The sequence below is a fragment of the Rhinolophus sinicus genome, linkage group LG04, assembly GCF_036562045.2.
Source record: "Rhinolophus sinicus isolate RSC01 linkage group LG04, ASM3656204v1, whole genome shotgun sequence".
NCBI classification, from domain to species: Eukaryota; Metazoa; Chordata; class Mammalia; order Chiroptera; family Rhinolophidae; genus Rhinolophus; species Rhinolophus sinicus.
The window spans coordinates 7,442,398-7,455,945 of NC_133754.1; the positions used below are offsets into that span (position 1 = coordinate 7,442,398).

The 13,548-nt window shown below is 40.1% G+C and overlaps 1 protein-coding gene across 3 annotated transcripts in view; it reads left to right on the forward strand.

The window, feature by feature from the left end:
* Nucleotides 1–108: 108 nt before the first annotated feature.
* The window catches only part of EPSTI1 (epithelial stromal interaction 1), a 72,866-nt gene continuing 59,426 nt past the window's right edge, over nucleotides 109–13,548 (forward strand). For 2 of the 3 annotated variants that reach the window (XR_012495438.1, XM_019749818.2), the window contains exons 1-2: nucleotides 109–719; nucleotides 12,942–13,000. Coding sequence is in view for 2 of the 3 variants with exons in the window: in XM_019749818.2 (XP_019605377.2) it covers nucleotides 541–719; nucleotides 12,942–13,000 (238 nt within the window). In the remaining variant the exon portion in view is untranslated. The remainder of the gene's footprint in view (nucleotides 720–12,941; nucleotides 13,001–13,548) is intronic. The other variant, XM_019749815.2, reaches the window with a different exon arrangement.

A 13,548-nucleotide genomic window follows, 5' to 3' on the forward strand; every position in this document is an offset into this window, starting at 1 on the left:
CTTGCACAACAGTAGTGGGCGGTCATCACTGATACAGGGGAATTTCCGTTTAGATGATTTTAATTATTGACCTAATCTCTGGCATCTGAAAGTGAATGTATTGTTCACAGTCTCAAATGTCCTGCAGTAACCTCAAACTAGGGTTACCTGTTAAACAGCCTCTAAAGTATCTACTATCAGGATCCCTGACACCTCGCGGCTACTCACTGACAAGGTGTCAAGGCTGATCAGTTACCTTTACTATCCTCTGAGGTTGCTTGTGAGATTTTAAACCCACACACCTGTAGAGGCCAAGCCAGCTTAGCCCAGCAGGGGCGGGCGGGGCGGCTGAACCTGCGACCCGGTCAGGGGGCGCCTGCCTGGAGCACCAACCGGGAAGTCCCCGGGGCGGGAGCAGTCTGCAGCTGGTGACAAGAAATCGAAACTCCGCTGTTAAAACCCCTGCCCCTCTTCTTGAGGATCGCATCTGGAGACTCGCAAAGCGTCCCAGCCCGCAAGCCTCCCGCAGCGGCGGCGGCCGGGACCCGCGGGCTCTGCACCATGTACACGCGCAGTAAGGTGGTGGGTTCCAGGCTCGGCGCCTCCGCCGCCTCCGACCCAGCCCAGGACCCCACTGGGCAGCGCCCCGAGCCGGACCCGCTGCAAGGCCCCAGTCAGGGTTTGGAGGCGGGCCCCAAGCGCCCTTCGCAGGAGAGCCTGGAGCACGCGGGCCCGACGTGGTAAGTGTTTAACACCCCGCGGGGGGTGGGGGCTGGGCCCTGAACATACTCATAGGCACCTCCTTGATCATTAGACTTCGAAACCACAGGGGCCCCAAAACAGGGGTTTTGAGAGAAGGAAGGCTCATTTGCCTTAACAAAAGCGCACTTATAAATTGAGTGTGCCAGTCTGCGTTCCTTTACTAAATATCAGAGCCCCCTTGCCTTTCAAAACCACTGTTCTCCTGATTCTGGGGCCTGGCTACAGGATTGAAAGACGTGGGTGTGTAGAAACTGCCTGGGCCTCTTACTAATTTTCCAGGTATCTCCAGGACTCATACTCTGAAAAGTATCAAAATTTTTTTCCTTCCCCTTTAAAAAAATCGGTGCCTTAAATGGTGTATCCACATCAGCTGCAAGACAGGGGGGAAGAGGGAATCTGATATGGGTAGGTCCGCAGGCTGCCTCTGGGAGCAAGCCTGAGTCCCAACAAAACTCCAGGTGAAGTGAGGACCAGAGGAGTGACCCTGAGAGTGAGGAAGTGACTGAGTTTCCTGTTACTTCCTCATGTTGAGGAGGGCTCCATACAGGTACTATTTACTCTAGATCTTTGACTCAGGGATGACAGTTGGTTTTCAGGAAACGTTTATTATGCAGATTGTCTGGGGTGCTCTGTTTCTGCCCAATGGAATGAGCTTCTGTAACTCAACAGTAGGGTTTGTGGAGACATTCTTGCTTTTGAAGCATTGCCTCTGTGAATTGGGACTTTCCAAATGGTTTGCTTCACTTTTAGTTTCCCTTTTCATCAACTAGTCACATAAAAGACAATGGTTGCTAAGGAACAACATACAACCTTATGACCAATAAACACATTTTCTTTCATAAGTACCAGGCTTTTAATATTATTCAGTTTAAGGTTACCCTTAGTTGGGGTGGATTATCTGGGTGACGTCAGTGAGAGATTGCTGCCCCTCTCTCCCCCTCCGAATAACAGGTACCTTGCCACAACTAGAAGCATATTAATTTCAAGTAACCTACATCTCTATAAGCTGTAGCATTTAATGTAACAGAGGTCGTGGACATACAATTTCAGGTTGATGATAAAAACACTCTACCTGCCTTTTTTCCTATTAAACAGCATCTACTTAGATATAATCATTTAATTACCAGCTCATCTCTCATAAACATTAGCAACTGCATCTATCTTTTTTTTTTTTATTTGATTGTAAATTGCCCTAGAATCTTGCTGGATCAAATTGCTCAGAAAGGGGCAATTGTCTAATGAGTTATTGAGACCTCAATACCTGAAGACCTCACTGCATACTATTTTGTGATTGCTAGGGTTTGCTAATAGACCATTAGCGAATACCTGGGACAGTTCAGTTATCTTCTACAGGACCCTTTTATTTATATATTTTCATGTGAACCAGTTGCATTAAGCAGAGTGTTATAAGGTACATTCTCTTTTAGGTGTTTAACATCAAGGTCTTGTTTGGACCACTCTGAATTCTTAGATCTGCATTGGTCACTTATGTCGACTGATTATTCTCATTTGTCTCCTTTAATGGAAGTGGGAAACCAAGGAAAATGGTTGAATCGCAAATAACATCTCAGTAAAAACAACAACAAAAAGCCATTAAGAAGATTTGAGTTATTGCTTTGGAGAGAAATCAGAAGCATTTTCTGATGGAAAATTAAGGAAAGGGGAAGAGAAAATTAAGTGCTGGATCAAGCTTCATTTGCTTACTCTCAATATGAGCTTATTTATATGACAAAGCCTTGAAATCTGACCCCATGTCCTCTCACATGTCCATAAAGGAAGCCCCAGTGTGGGCAGGGAGGATGGGCTTTGATGTCTGGCAATATCTTGCCCTATCGGGGGTCATCTTTCAGGTACCTTGACGTGTTCACTAATCAGGAAGCTCCCCAAACCTTATTGTTCAATAATTTTTATTCACGCTTCATTGCATAGGCATAATTGATTATACCACTGGCCATTGGTGATTGAATTCAATGCCCCCGAGGTGGAGGCAGGGTGGACCTAAAAGTTCCAACCCTCTGATCATGTGGTTGGTTTTTCAGACCAAACAACTCCCACCCTGAAGCTTTCTAGAGGCCCACATCAGGAATCACCTCGTTAGCATATCATCAACACTCTTATTACTTGGAATTCCAGGGAGTTTAGGAGCTCCAGGGATAAAGACTACTTATTTTGTATTATACCACAGAAGTTTAGCCTCTGTGGCTGCCAAGGAAGCTTGCTCTCAGATCTCCTTCGAAAGAACTCACTGTGAGTTGCATAGTCAACTGACAGCCCAGCTGCCACCCTTTTGGATGCATCACATCTTTTCTTCTGAGAGCACACTTATTCTGCACTCTTCCAGCCGGTGTCGGAGCATTCCAGGGTACTCGTGCCAGCCCATTCCTGGCCCATGTGAGACTCCTCTTTGGTCAGCTTTTGCCAGAAGACTCCCATGGATCTATCTAAGATTTCCTCAGAACAGTGTAGCAGTCTATGGCTCTTCCCTCTCAATCCTGCGTCCCTTTTTCCTGCGCGTATTCTCCAGGCTTTCCCTGCCTACTGCTGCTAGCTTCCCTTTTATCCCTCACTGACATTCCACCCCCCCACCCCCCCCAGTACATCTCTGCAGGTCTAATCCTTGATGCATCTTGATGTCTGCTTCTTGGAGAACCCAGACAGATGACACAGCCCTTAAGATGCACACACATCCCTGACCACACAGCGTAGACACTATGTTTGTGAACTGGGGAAACCCTCCCTTGTTTCTTATTTCCTCCCTTGGGGCTCAGGGGACATTCCCTAGCTTTCTTACTCTAACTTCAGTGCTTTTCACAGCTTGTTGTGCTGCATGTGGGGAAGGAAATGACCCTGGTAACTGATGCTTTTCTTTTCCTTCATCCTCAAACTCTCAAAGAAGAATGAGAGTGGGCTTGGTAAAACCACTTATTAGTAGCCACTCCCTGGTTCTCTCTCTTTTCCCCTTAAAGAACACTGTGGTACATTCGTATTAAACATTTTGTAAATGTAAGATGGGATATAAGATGTGATATATGATAACCTAATTATTAAGTTATAGTACTAGTTCAATTGTTATAAACACCACTATTAAATGATTGTTGGGTATAATCTGAACCCTGAAGTATAATTTCTTACGTATAAAGCAGATGATGAAAAATTTGTTCAGTCATTCTTGGCTCACCTTGTTTGAATCCTAGCCACATGAAATAGCCTTAAATGGAGTGCCAGTTTTACAAACTTATGAGAACCTGGAAAAACTGCTTTCACTATTTCTTCTTCACTGCAGTGCTCCAGGTTTCTCTTCTGTCTCTTCTTATGACTGTGAGGAAATAAGCTTTTGCCTGTGGATGCTAAATGGCATGAAAGCATCAGGCCATTACTTCTCCCTGGAGACAGAACTGAATAATGCCAAACTTCCTTTCGTGCTATGAAATAATAGTACATAGGAAGGGAAAATATGTGATTGATTCTGATGAAACTCTTCTTAGGACTCAGTATAGATGGCTATTCATTAGGGGACTCTTAAACCCAATCTCCAGGCAAGGCTCATAAGCATTCAGAAAGCTTGTAAAACAACAGATGGTATTTAACACAGACTACCCTGTTTCCCTGAAAATAAGACCTAGCCAGACAATCTGCTCTAATGCGTCTTTTGGAGCAAAAAGTAATATAAGACCCAGTATTATATTACATTATATTATATTGTATTATAATATTTTATTATATTATATTATATTATATTATATTACATTTTATATTGTATTGTATTATATTATATTATATTATATTATATTATATTATATTATATTATATTATATTATACTTGGTCTTATAGTAAAATAAGACCAGGTCTTATATTTTTGCTCCAAATGACACATTAGAGCTTATGGTCCAGCTAGGTCTTATTTTCAGGGAAACACAGTATTTAATGAATTTCTAACTTAATAATAAGACTCAATGAGCTGGGTAGATTACCAGATTCTACTACCAGATTCTACTACCAAACTAGTCAATGGAGCTCTACCTATTTGACTTATTTTTGAAATGAGAAATGTAATGAAGTACGGCAATACTGTGGTAGCACCAAGTGAATCAGTTGTGACCTGAGAGAGATAAACTGGGTCCTCTGAGAAATGAAAACCAAAATAACAATAACTGGAAATAATGTCTAACTCTTAACCATGCACTAGACCTTGCGCCTATTACATGCATTGTTAAATTTTCTCTTCACAATAAATGTATTGCTACTTTGTAGAAAAAACAAAACAAACAAACAAACAAACAAAAAAAGTCTTGAGAGATTAAATATTTCCCAAGGTCTCAGAACCAGCATTAAATCCAACTAAATCTACCACAGTCTGGATCCTGAACGTGACACGGGGCTGGAGGAGGGAGTGACGGTGCAGGTGGCTAATTTCCTACCAGCAGCCATATTTTCACATCAAGAAAATAGAACTTCTGTTGGCTAGAGGTACTATAGAAACAGTATACGATATTTGTTTACAGTTTTTAAATGATTGGATAGAGCAGTAGTTCATAGTAAGAGCAAAGTTTCTGTGGGGTCCTCTTTGCTACTTTTCCTAAATGACAGCTCGGTGGGCTTGCATTAGAGCAGTTCTCGAGTGTCACTGTCTCTGAGCAAAACCTAAACAATTTACTGCCTTCCGATGATCTTTCAGACTTCTGACCATTGCCCAGAGTAAATGATTCATTTGATATGCACGACCCATTTCATGTATGGGTGTATATGAGTTTACATATAACTGAAAAAAGTTCGCAAAACCGTTTTCGCTCTTACCATATGTGATAACACTCTTGACATTTTCTCTTCTTATTCACTAAAAATAAACTTTCCATTAGTGGCTTACCACCTACAGTTTGAAAAGCATAATTCTATGCATGGCAGAAGAGATTATTGGAGTGAATGGAAAGAGCAGGCATTTTGGTTTGATTAGATCAAATTTACCCTCCTGTTTATGCAGGAAGGTGTACATTATGGTTGTTTTTAGAATGAATTTCCAAGTCTTCTGCACTAGATTCCTCTCCTTATTATGATATGCATTTGCAGTCTGCCAAGTCTTGGGAAGTAATCATTTTTGTTCAAATACAATATCATCAAAAATGAGCAGGCATTTCTCAAAAAGCCTTTGACAGCTGAAATAGTGAAACAATAAATCAACAGTACGATGAAAGCTTGAAAACACATAATACCTATAATAACCAGTAGACGCATTGCAGAAATGAGAAAAAAAAAAGAAAAAAGAAACTTAGTTCAATTAGGCATTAAGGTTCCTTACTACAAAGTCAGTAGAGTGCTGTAAGGTTATACATATTCTTAAGGTTAATTGCATCTATTCAGGATGTATTTGAATCTGAAACAAAAGCTTAACAGGAAAAAAGAAATCATCAAAGGGAGAAGACTGCATTTGAAGGGTCTGTTCTATATCAGAGAATCAACCGATGATGGCTCCTTTGTTCTGTAATGTTTATAATTTTTCCCCCCAAATATGAACACTTAAAAGACAATCCATTAAAGCCGTGTAGAAAAACGGAAGACATTTACTATCATTAAACCTGAAGAGCTAGTGTCCTACGGTGATTGTTTTAGTATGGAATGAGAGAGCAGAAATGCTGGGCTACCTAACCTTGTAAGAAAATCTCAGCCCCTAAATCTTTAAATATTTCCTCATTTAAAAAATCTTTGGAATATTTTTCCTTGACTGTGAAAGTAAAGCTGTATCTGCTTATTATAAACACTTCAAAGTCCTATAATTCCCATCCTTAGAAATAAACACTTCGAAGAGTTTGATTCAAAGACATTTTTATCTTTAATGTGTAGATTATGCTCTTTGGCTCTTTATGCCAAGTAGAGAGTCTCAAGGTCATTGTGCCCTTTGATTTCCACTGCCAGTAGAAGGCAACGGGTAGAAGAAGATAAGTACTCTTTCTAATCATTATTTTAATATGTAATTGCTCTTTACCATACAGGCAGATACTGGTTTTCACATTGGTTTATTGTCTAGTAGTTGTACAAGGAAACAACTCTTGTTCTAACCACTTAGTGTTTGATAACACCTTTGATGATATACTCTTTCCAAAAAAATGTTTACCTGAATAACCAGTCATGAGGTAAATCATCATTTCCTCAAATTCAGATTGTGAGGCATTCTAAAAATTTCCTAAGTTGATTTACCTGGTGTAATAGTCAGGGTTCTTCAGAGAAATGAAACCAATAGTACATATACCGTGTTTCCCCGAAAATAAGACCTTGCCGGACCATCAGCTCTAATGCATCTTTTGGAGCAAAAATTAATATAAGACCCGGTATTATAATATAATACATTATATTATAATATGATATTATATTATATTTATGATATGATATGATATGATATGATATGATATGATATGATATGATAGACCTAGTCTTACATTATAGTAAAGTAAGACCAGGTCTTATATTAATTTGTGCACTGAAAGACGCATTAGAGCTGATTGTCTGGCTGGGTCTTATTTTCACAGAAACACGGTATGAAAAGACTTAGTATAAGGAATTGGCTCACATGACTATGGAGGCGGAGAAGTCCCACAATCTGCTGTCTGGGAGCTGGAGACCCAGGAAGGCCGCTGGGGTAGTTCAAGGCCTGAAAGCCACAGAACCCCCAGTGTAGAACCTACTCCAAGTCTGAAGGCCTGAGAACCTGGAGCATGGAGGGCAAGTAAAGACCTCGGTCTCAGCTCAACAGTAGGCAGAGTGGTTTCAGCCTTCCTCTGCCTGTTTGTTCTATTCATGAATGTCCTCAGGGGATTGGATGATGCTCACCCACCTTGGGAGTTTATCGATTACTGAGTTTATCGATTCAGTTGCTAGTGTGTTCCAGAAACACCCGCATGAACACATCCAGCAGTAATGCTTAACCTGATATCTGGGCATCTCATGGCCCCATCAAGTTGACACATAAAAATTAATCATCACACCTGGACTCTTCAAAAATGTCACTCATAGAGGCAGGAAGAAAGTCAGGGACACTGTTTAGATTCTAAAGAGACATGTCAAACTACAGGAGGATGTAATCCTTGATTGGCTCCAGGATGAGGTGGGGGGAGGGAAGAATATAAAAAAATTGGAACGTTAGAAATTTGAATATAGACTGAATATTAGACAATATTATATGAATATTAAATTTTGTGGGTGTGACAATGTTATTATGTCTAAGTAGAGGAATGTTTTTGTTCCTAGGCGATACATGCGGAAGTATTTACAGATGATGTGTCACGACTCTGCAGCTTACTTTCATATGCTTCAGAAAAAATAAGAGAGAGAAAGTGAATTTGGCATAAAGTAGCAATTAGCAACTATAGGTCAATAGTATATGGATTTTCATTCTACATAATATTTTAATTTTGCTCGTAGGCTTAAAATTTAAGATAAAAAGTTTAGGGAAAGTAATTTAGATAATATCCTAAAGTTCATTGTGCCTCTCTCTTTTTTCCTTTATTCTGGAATCTGGAGCAGTTAAAAGAAATCTTGTCATGGAACTATAGACTTAAGATTTGTGCAGTTTACTGTAGGTATATTACACTCCAACACATACTTTAAGGAAAAAAATCTGGGGTCAGAACCTTGCTTGCTTTCTTTTATAGGGGAAAACTATTTAGTGATCTTTAATGAGATGTTATTTATCAATATCATTTTGTTTCATGTCATGGTTCTTGTTACTCTTGTGCACAGAACACAGAAAAGAATCAGGAATCAGGATCTAGATGTTCGAGGGAAGAACCAGGAATGTAAAAAGACAATCTGATAAACTAAATTACACATAGTGTGGAAGGAGATGCAGCAAAGGGTTCAGTCACTGCATGAAAAATGACATGTGCTAGTGAGTCAGGCCTAGGTTCTATGTCCACATATAACTCTTGACTCTACAGTTGGCTTTTTGCATCCGCAGATTCAACCAATCACGGATCGAAACAGTATTTTCAATTCAAGGTGGGAATCCATGCTTGGGAATGCAAAAATACTATTTTGATCCACAGTTGGTTGAGGTTGGTTGAATCCTCATATGCAAATGGCTGACTGTATTTATTGAAAAAAAAACCAAAAACAATCTGTATATAAGTGGACCCAGTCCCAACCCATGCCATTCAAGTTTCAACTATGTATACCAAACCGTGTGTCCTACTGTGGAGTTACCTCCACCTGAAAGAAGAGCCACTTTTTTTTTCTAATTTGCATCAAGATACCATGTCTCAGTAAGCCATAGCCCTGCGTGGAGGTCCTGGTATGGATGAGTGTGTACTTCTTTCTCATGTCCATTAAGGCTTCCTATGAACAAAGGCTCTGATGACCTGAAGATCTCTTGTTTATCTTTTCCCTTGGGTATCTACTCAGCCCTCTAACAGAAGCCATAAGTTATAAAACTAGCCAGCTTCCCATCGGCCTCCTGGGTGTGCAGACACTGTTTTGGGCTCTACATGTTCTGAAACCAAAGAGAATTCATGAGCCCTTCCACACTGGAGATTGCAGCGCTAGGTCAAGGCTGGTGCAGCAGGCTTAGGGGTCAAGGATGATTTACTCAGCACGATCTTGTCATTTTATATTTTTCTTGGAAATATGGTCTGTTTGGAAAAGAACTCTTGGAAACCTGAATGCCTCAAAAGTTTTGACTTATGTTGGCTAAAAATGGTAAGTTTCAGATTTCTTCATGAAAGATCATATAGTAAAAACCAATGTAGAAAGTCGTATCTGGAAAATGAATCTCTATCCAGTGTTTTTGATTAGCCAAAAATCCTTTTTTTCAATTTCACTCAAGGATAAGATTTTCTTGAACTATGAAAACCTCAAACCATTTTTTTTTATAGGACAGTAGATGTTATGTGTCTCCTATTCTGCTTGAAATTATGTTAGTACAAACACAATCTACCCCTTTCTGAATTTTGGTTCTTGACTGTGTTTTTCTTTATTCAGTCAAACCAGTGTTGTTCTTAATTAGAAATTTAAATTACATCTGCTGCAGTTTTTGTAGACACCAGGGGATATATCTGTGTAATCCTTTCAGCCAGCCAAGCTATTTTTCATAACTTCAACGTAACATTTTTTTCTAGAGTGCTTATTGATGAGACCTTATAAAAACTGTGCACAAATGTATGCAAGACAAGTAGTTGTGTGGCTCAGGAGAGAGCTCACAAGGAAAACATTTCTTGAATATGTTGTATTTATTTTTTTTATGGAGCAGGAAAACATGTTTCTCTTTGTCTCGTGCTATTCTTTCATACGTTCTCCTTTAGTATCTCGCTGGTATGTGCTGTTGGAAAGTGAAAACAATCTTACAAATTGAGATATTTCATTAAATTTCAATGAGGTAATTAAGGAAACTCATTTTCAAAGATAGACATTTATTTCAGTAGCTGGCGTGTTGCTTAATCAGGAAATGACCAGAATACTAAATCCTAAAAGGCAGGTTGGGCTTTTGTAGGTCAGCAGCCTTGAGAGTCAGGCTGTTGGAAAGGATGGCATGGAGGTGAAAAGAGCAGAGGCCCCTGCTGTGGGTGGAAACTAATTGGCTGAAAACATGAATAAGTTATCTTTGTTATTCATGTCAAGGAAAAGCTAAGAGAGAAGGGACAAATATCTGTACTTACCAAGGACTTATGCTCTGCGTTATGATAATAAAAAATAAAAAGCAGTTCCTTATTTAGACTTAAGCTCTTCTCCCTATAGCAAGGAAGAGGAATAGAAACTCAATTACTTAGCATTGCTTTCTTCTGAATATTATGTGTCAGATTTGGCATTTTCAGCCAATAAAATATTGCTAAGAAGGTGGCTAAGAAAGTCTCTAGCATAAAATATTTATTACTGGGACCACTGTCCTTGAGTCTGGGATTATGTTTAAATGGTTTCAATTAAAAACCTCTGATTTCAGAGCTAGGCAATTCTTCCCCTTTGTTCACGGCCCTGTACTGTGTCTGGGTCTCAGCAGCCCACACACATTGGCCGTAGATTGATTCCTAGGACTAAAGATTCTAGTATGATGTTATCGGACTTTGAAATTAATCAGATTGGATATCGTAGAATAAAATCTTTTACCAACAGATCAATTTTACTTTCCAAACCTTTTCCAAAAGTTTCATAAGAGAGACAGACCCATAGAAAATTCTCTAGGAAACTCATCTCAGCAACGTCCTAGCAAACAAACACTCTGCCATTTTCAGATCCTGTCTTTTAAGCTTCAAGTTGCTATTCTTCTCTGAAGTTTTCTATCCCGGTGGAGTCTCTGACTCTCCTCCATCTTGGATCTGTGGCCACTTCCTTCATATTTTACGCTTTCTACGTGGAGCTGAAAATTTAGCTGCAGACGCCCAGCTGGTCCAAGTCAGAAGTCCTGGGTTTGTGTCTCAGCACTATTGCTTAATCAATCTCATGAGCTTGGGCACAGGACTTAACCCCTGTGTCTTTGTCAGTGGTTTATTAATCCCTAAGCTTCCTTTAGTCCAGATGTTTGACTAAACACCTTGATCTACCTCAGTGGTTCTTGAAGTGGGGTCCCCAGATCAAGCATATCAGCATTACCTGGGACTGTTACAAATGCACGTTATCAGACCCCACCCCTGACCTACTACCTGAGAAGCGGCTCTTACAAACCCTCCAGGTGGTTCTGCTACACACTAAAGTTGAAGAACGACTGATCTGTAGTGTAGTCACATCCCTGGTCTGGTGAGAAGCCCCATACCACAGTCCTAGTGGACACGGAGGATTGTGCAGTCATTTCATGGTTGGCATTTAAATCCAGTATGTCATGTTTCATCTTTAAGGCTCTGCAGAATGGCTCACTATTGCATCATATTCGGGTTTGCAGGGTACTACCTACAGAATCGCAGCTCTCCAGCTCCTATAAAGTGCTGGCAATTTAGTGAAAAATCTTTCTTAGGGTGAACAAAGGATATGCAATGGACAAGGGATTAATTTCCAGCAGCGGCCTCCTAATTTTGTATTCATAACGTTGTATGTATGCTGGGCTACACATGCAACGTCTGCTAATATACATTAGGTAATTGGGCATCCAGCAACCCCATTTGTATGCAAAGGTGGTTGCACACCTCCCATTTACAAGTTTAAAATTAAAGCCCAGTTTGAGGCTGGCTGAAGTTTCGCTGCTGGGAACATAAAGCGATAAGGAAGAAATGGCTTCTGTTCATCAGCACTTTTGGCCTCTACTGTTCAATCTTTGCTAATTTGTCCTTTGAAATTGTACATTCTGTGTTGAAGAGAGAGACTTCTAAGAGTATAGAAAAACCTACATTTATAAGCTGATGTGTTTATCCACAGCATTCCCCCAACACTGCAACCACACATATGCTGCAGTCTGCTGCTGTGTTGTATTTTTGCTCTGGGAACTATTTATGCTGTTGTGGGACCACATGGATCGTCTCAAAGAAGAGACACATGGCACAGACTCACAGCCTGGGTCTCGACATCGTTTCATTTCAAGTCAGCTCATGTTCATCAAGCCGCGACTTTGTGCCAGGCAGTGGGTAGGCACAGATCAATTAAGTTCAGTTTCTGCTCTTAAAATATTTTCTGCCCACAATGTTTTAAAAGCTTCTGGATATCTCTGAGTTGAATACTTTTGCGTAAACGAAGTCTTCCCTGATACCAGTGTCGCAAGGAGAATGAGAGACCCAGTGGGTCCATTCCTGGAAGAGTCAAAGCCCCAAAGCACAAGACTGTGGCCAGTTGGCCCCTCAGATGGGTCATCAAGGAGACGGCTACATTGCAAATGGCTCGGATTCCCAGATTGTGGGAACAAACAATGCATGAGTGTTTCTTGCATTCCCTATGAGGATCACATGGAAGAGAATGCCAGCCTAAAGCCATTTCAAAGGGACTTGCCCATGGGGCCCCTGCAGAGACAGTTTACCAAGAGCTAACTGAAAGGGTCACTTGTCACTCTTCATCAATTGCTTTATGTTCTGTATTTGGCCATGTGCATTTGTTTTATTTTGACAATGAGACTGTAAGCGTCTGGAGAACAGTCCTGGGTCTTAAGGCGATCATCCATAGTACATATTTGATGGTGATGATAGTAAATACAGCCTATTAGTAGACACCCAACTGGTCTAAGTCATATACCACCTCTTTGAGGTGCTTTGTAGGCATTAGTAATTTCTCATGATAATAAGCAATTTTTTTCCTCTCATTCTAGCAGAGGCGCTTACACCTTGATAGCACCAAATAAAGACCGAAGAGATCAGATACAAAGGAGTACGTATATTTATTCATCTAATATTCAGAAAACTTGTCATTTTCTTATAGAGTACAATTGGTTTTCTTTGGTTTGAAGTATTTTATTTTCTGATTTGGATATACTTACCAGGTCTCATTAAGTGTTTTTCTTTATTTAACTTTAGCAGTTTTAATTATAACTTTTAAAACGATTCTATTGTTAATACTTCCAAATTTGTTTCTCTATGTTCATAGCAGAGCTCATAGCACTATTGTACACCTCAGATTTCTGTTGGGCTCAGACAAATTCACGCCTATTGCCAATAGACCCACCTCATTCTTGTAAAGTCGGGCTGACTGCAGATATTTTTACCGGACTATGAATACTTTGGAATAGACAAGTTATATACTTGAAATAATTATGTACTTGAATATGCCCCATTCTTTCTAAATATGCCCCATCCCTTCTGAATGGAATTATTTTTTTAAACCTCTGTGCTCCCATAATTTTATAACTATCAGAGGCTACACTCAGCTATTTTCATTTGTGTACAGTAGGTAAACACACTTAACATTGTTGATAGGTT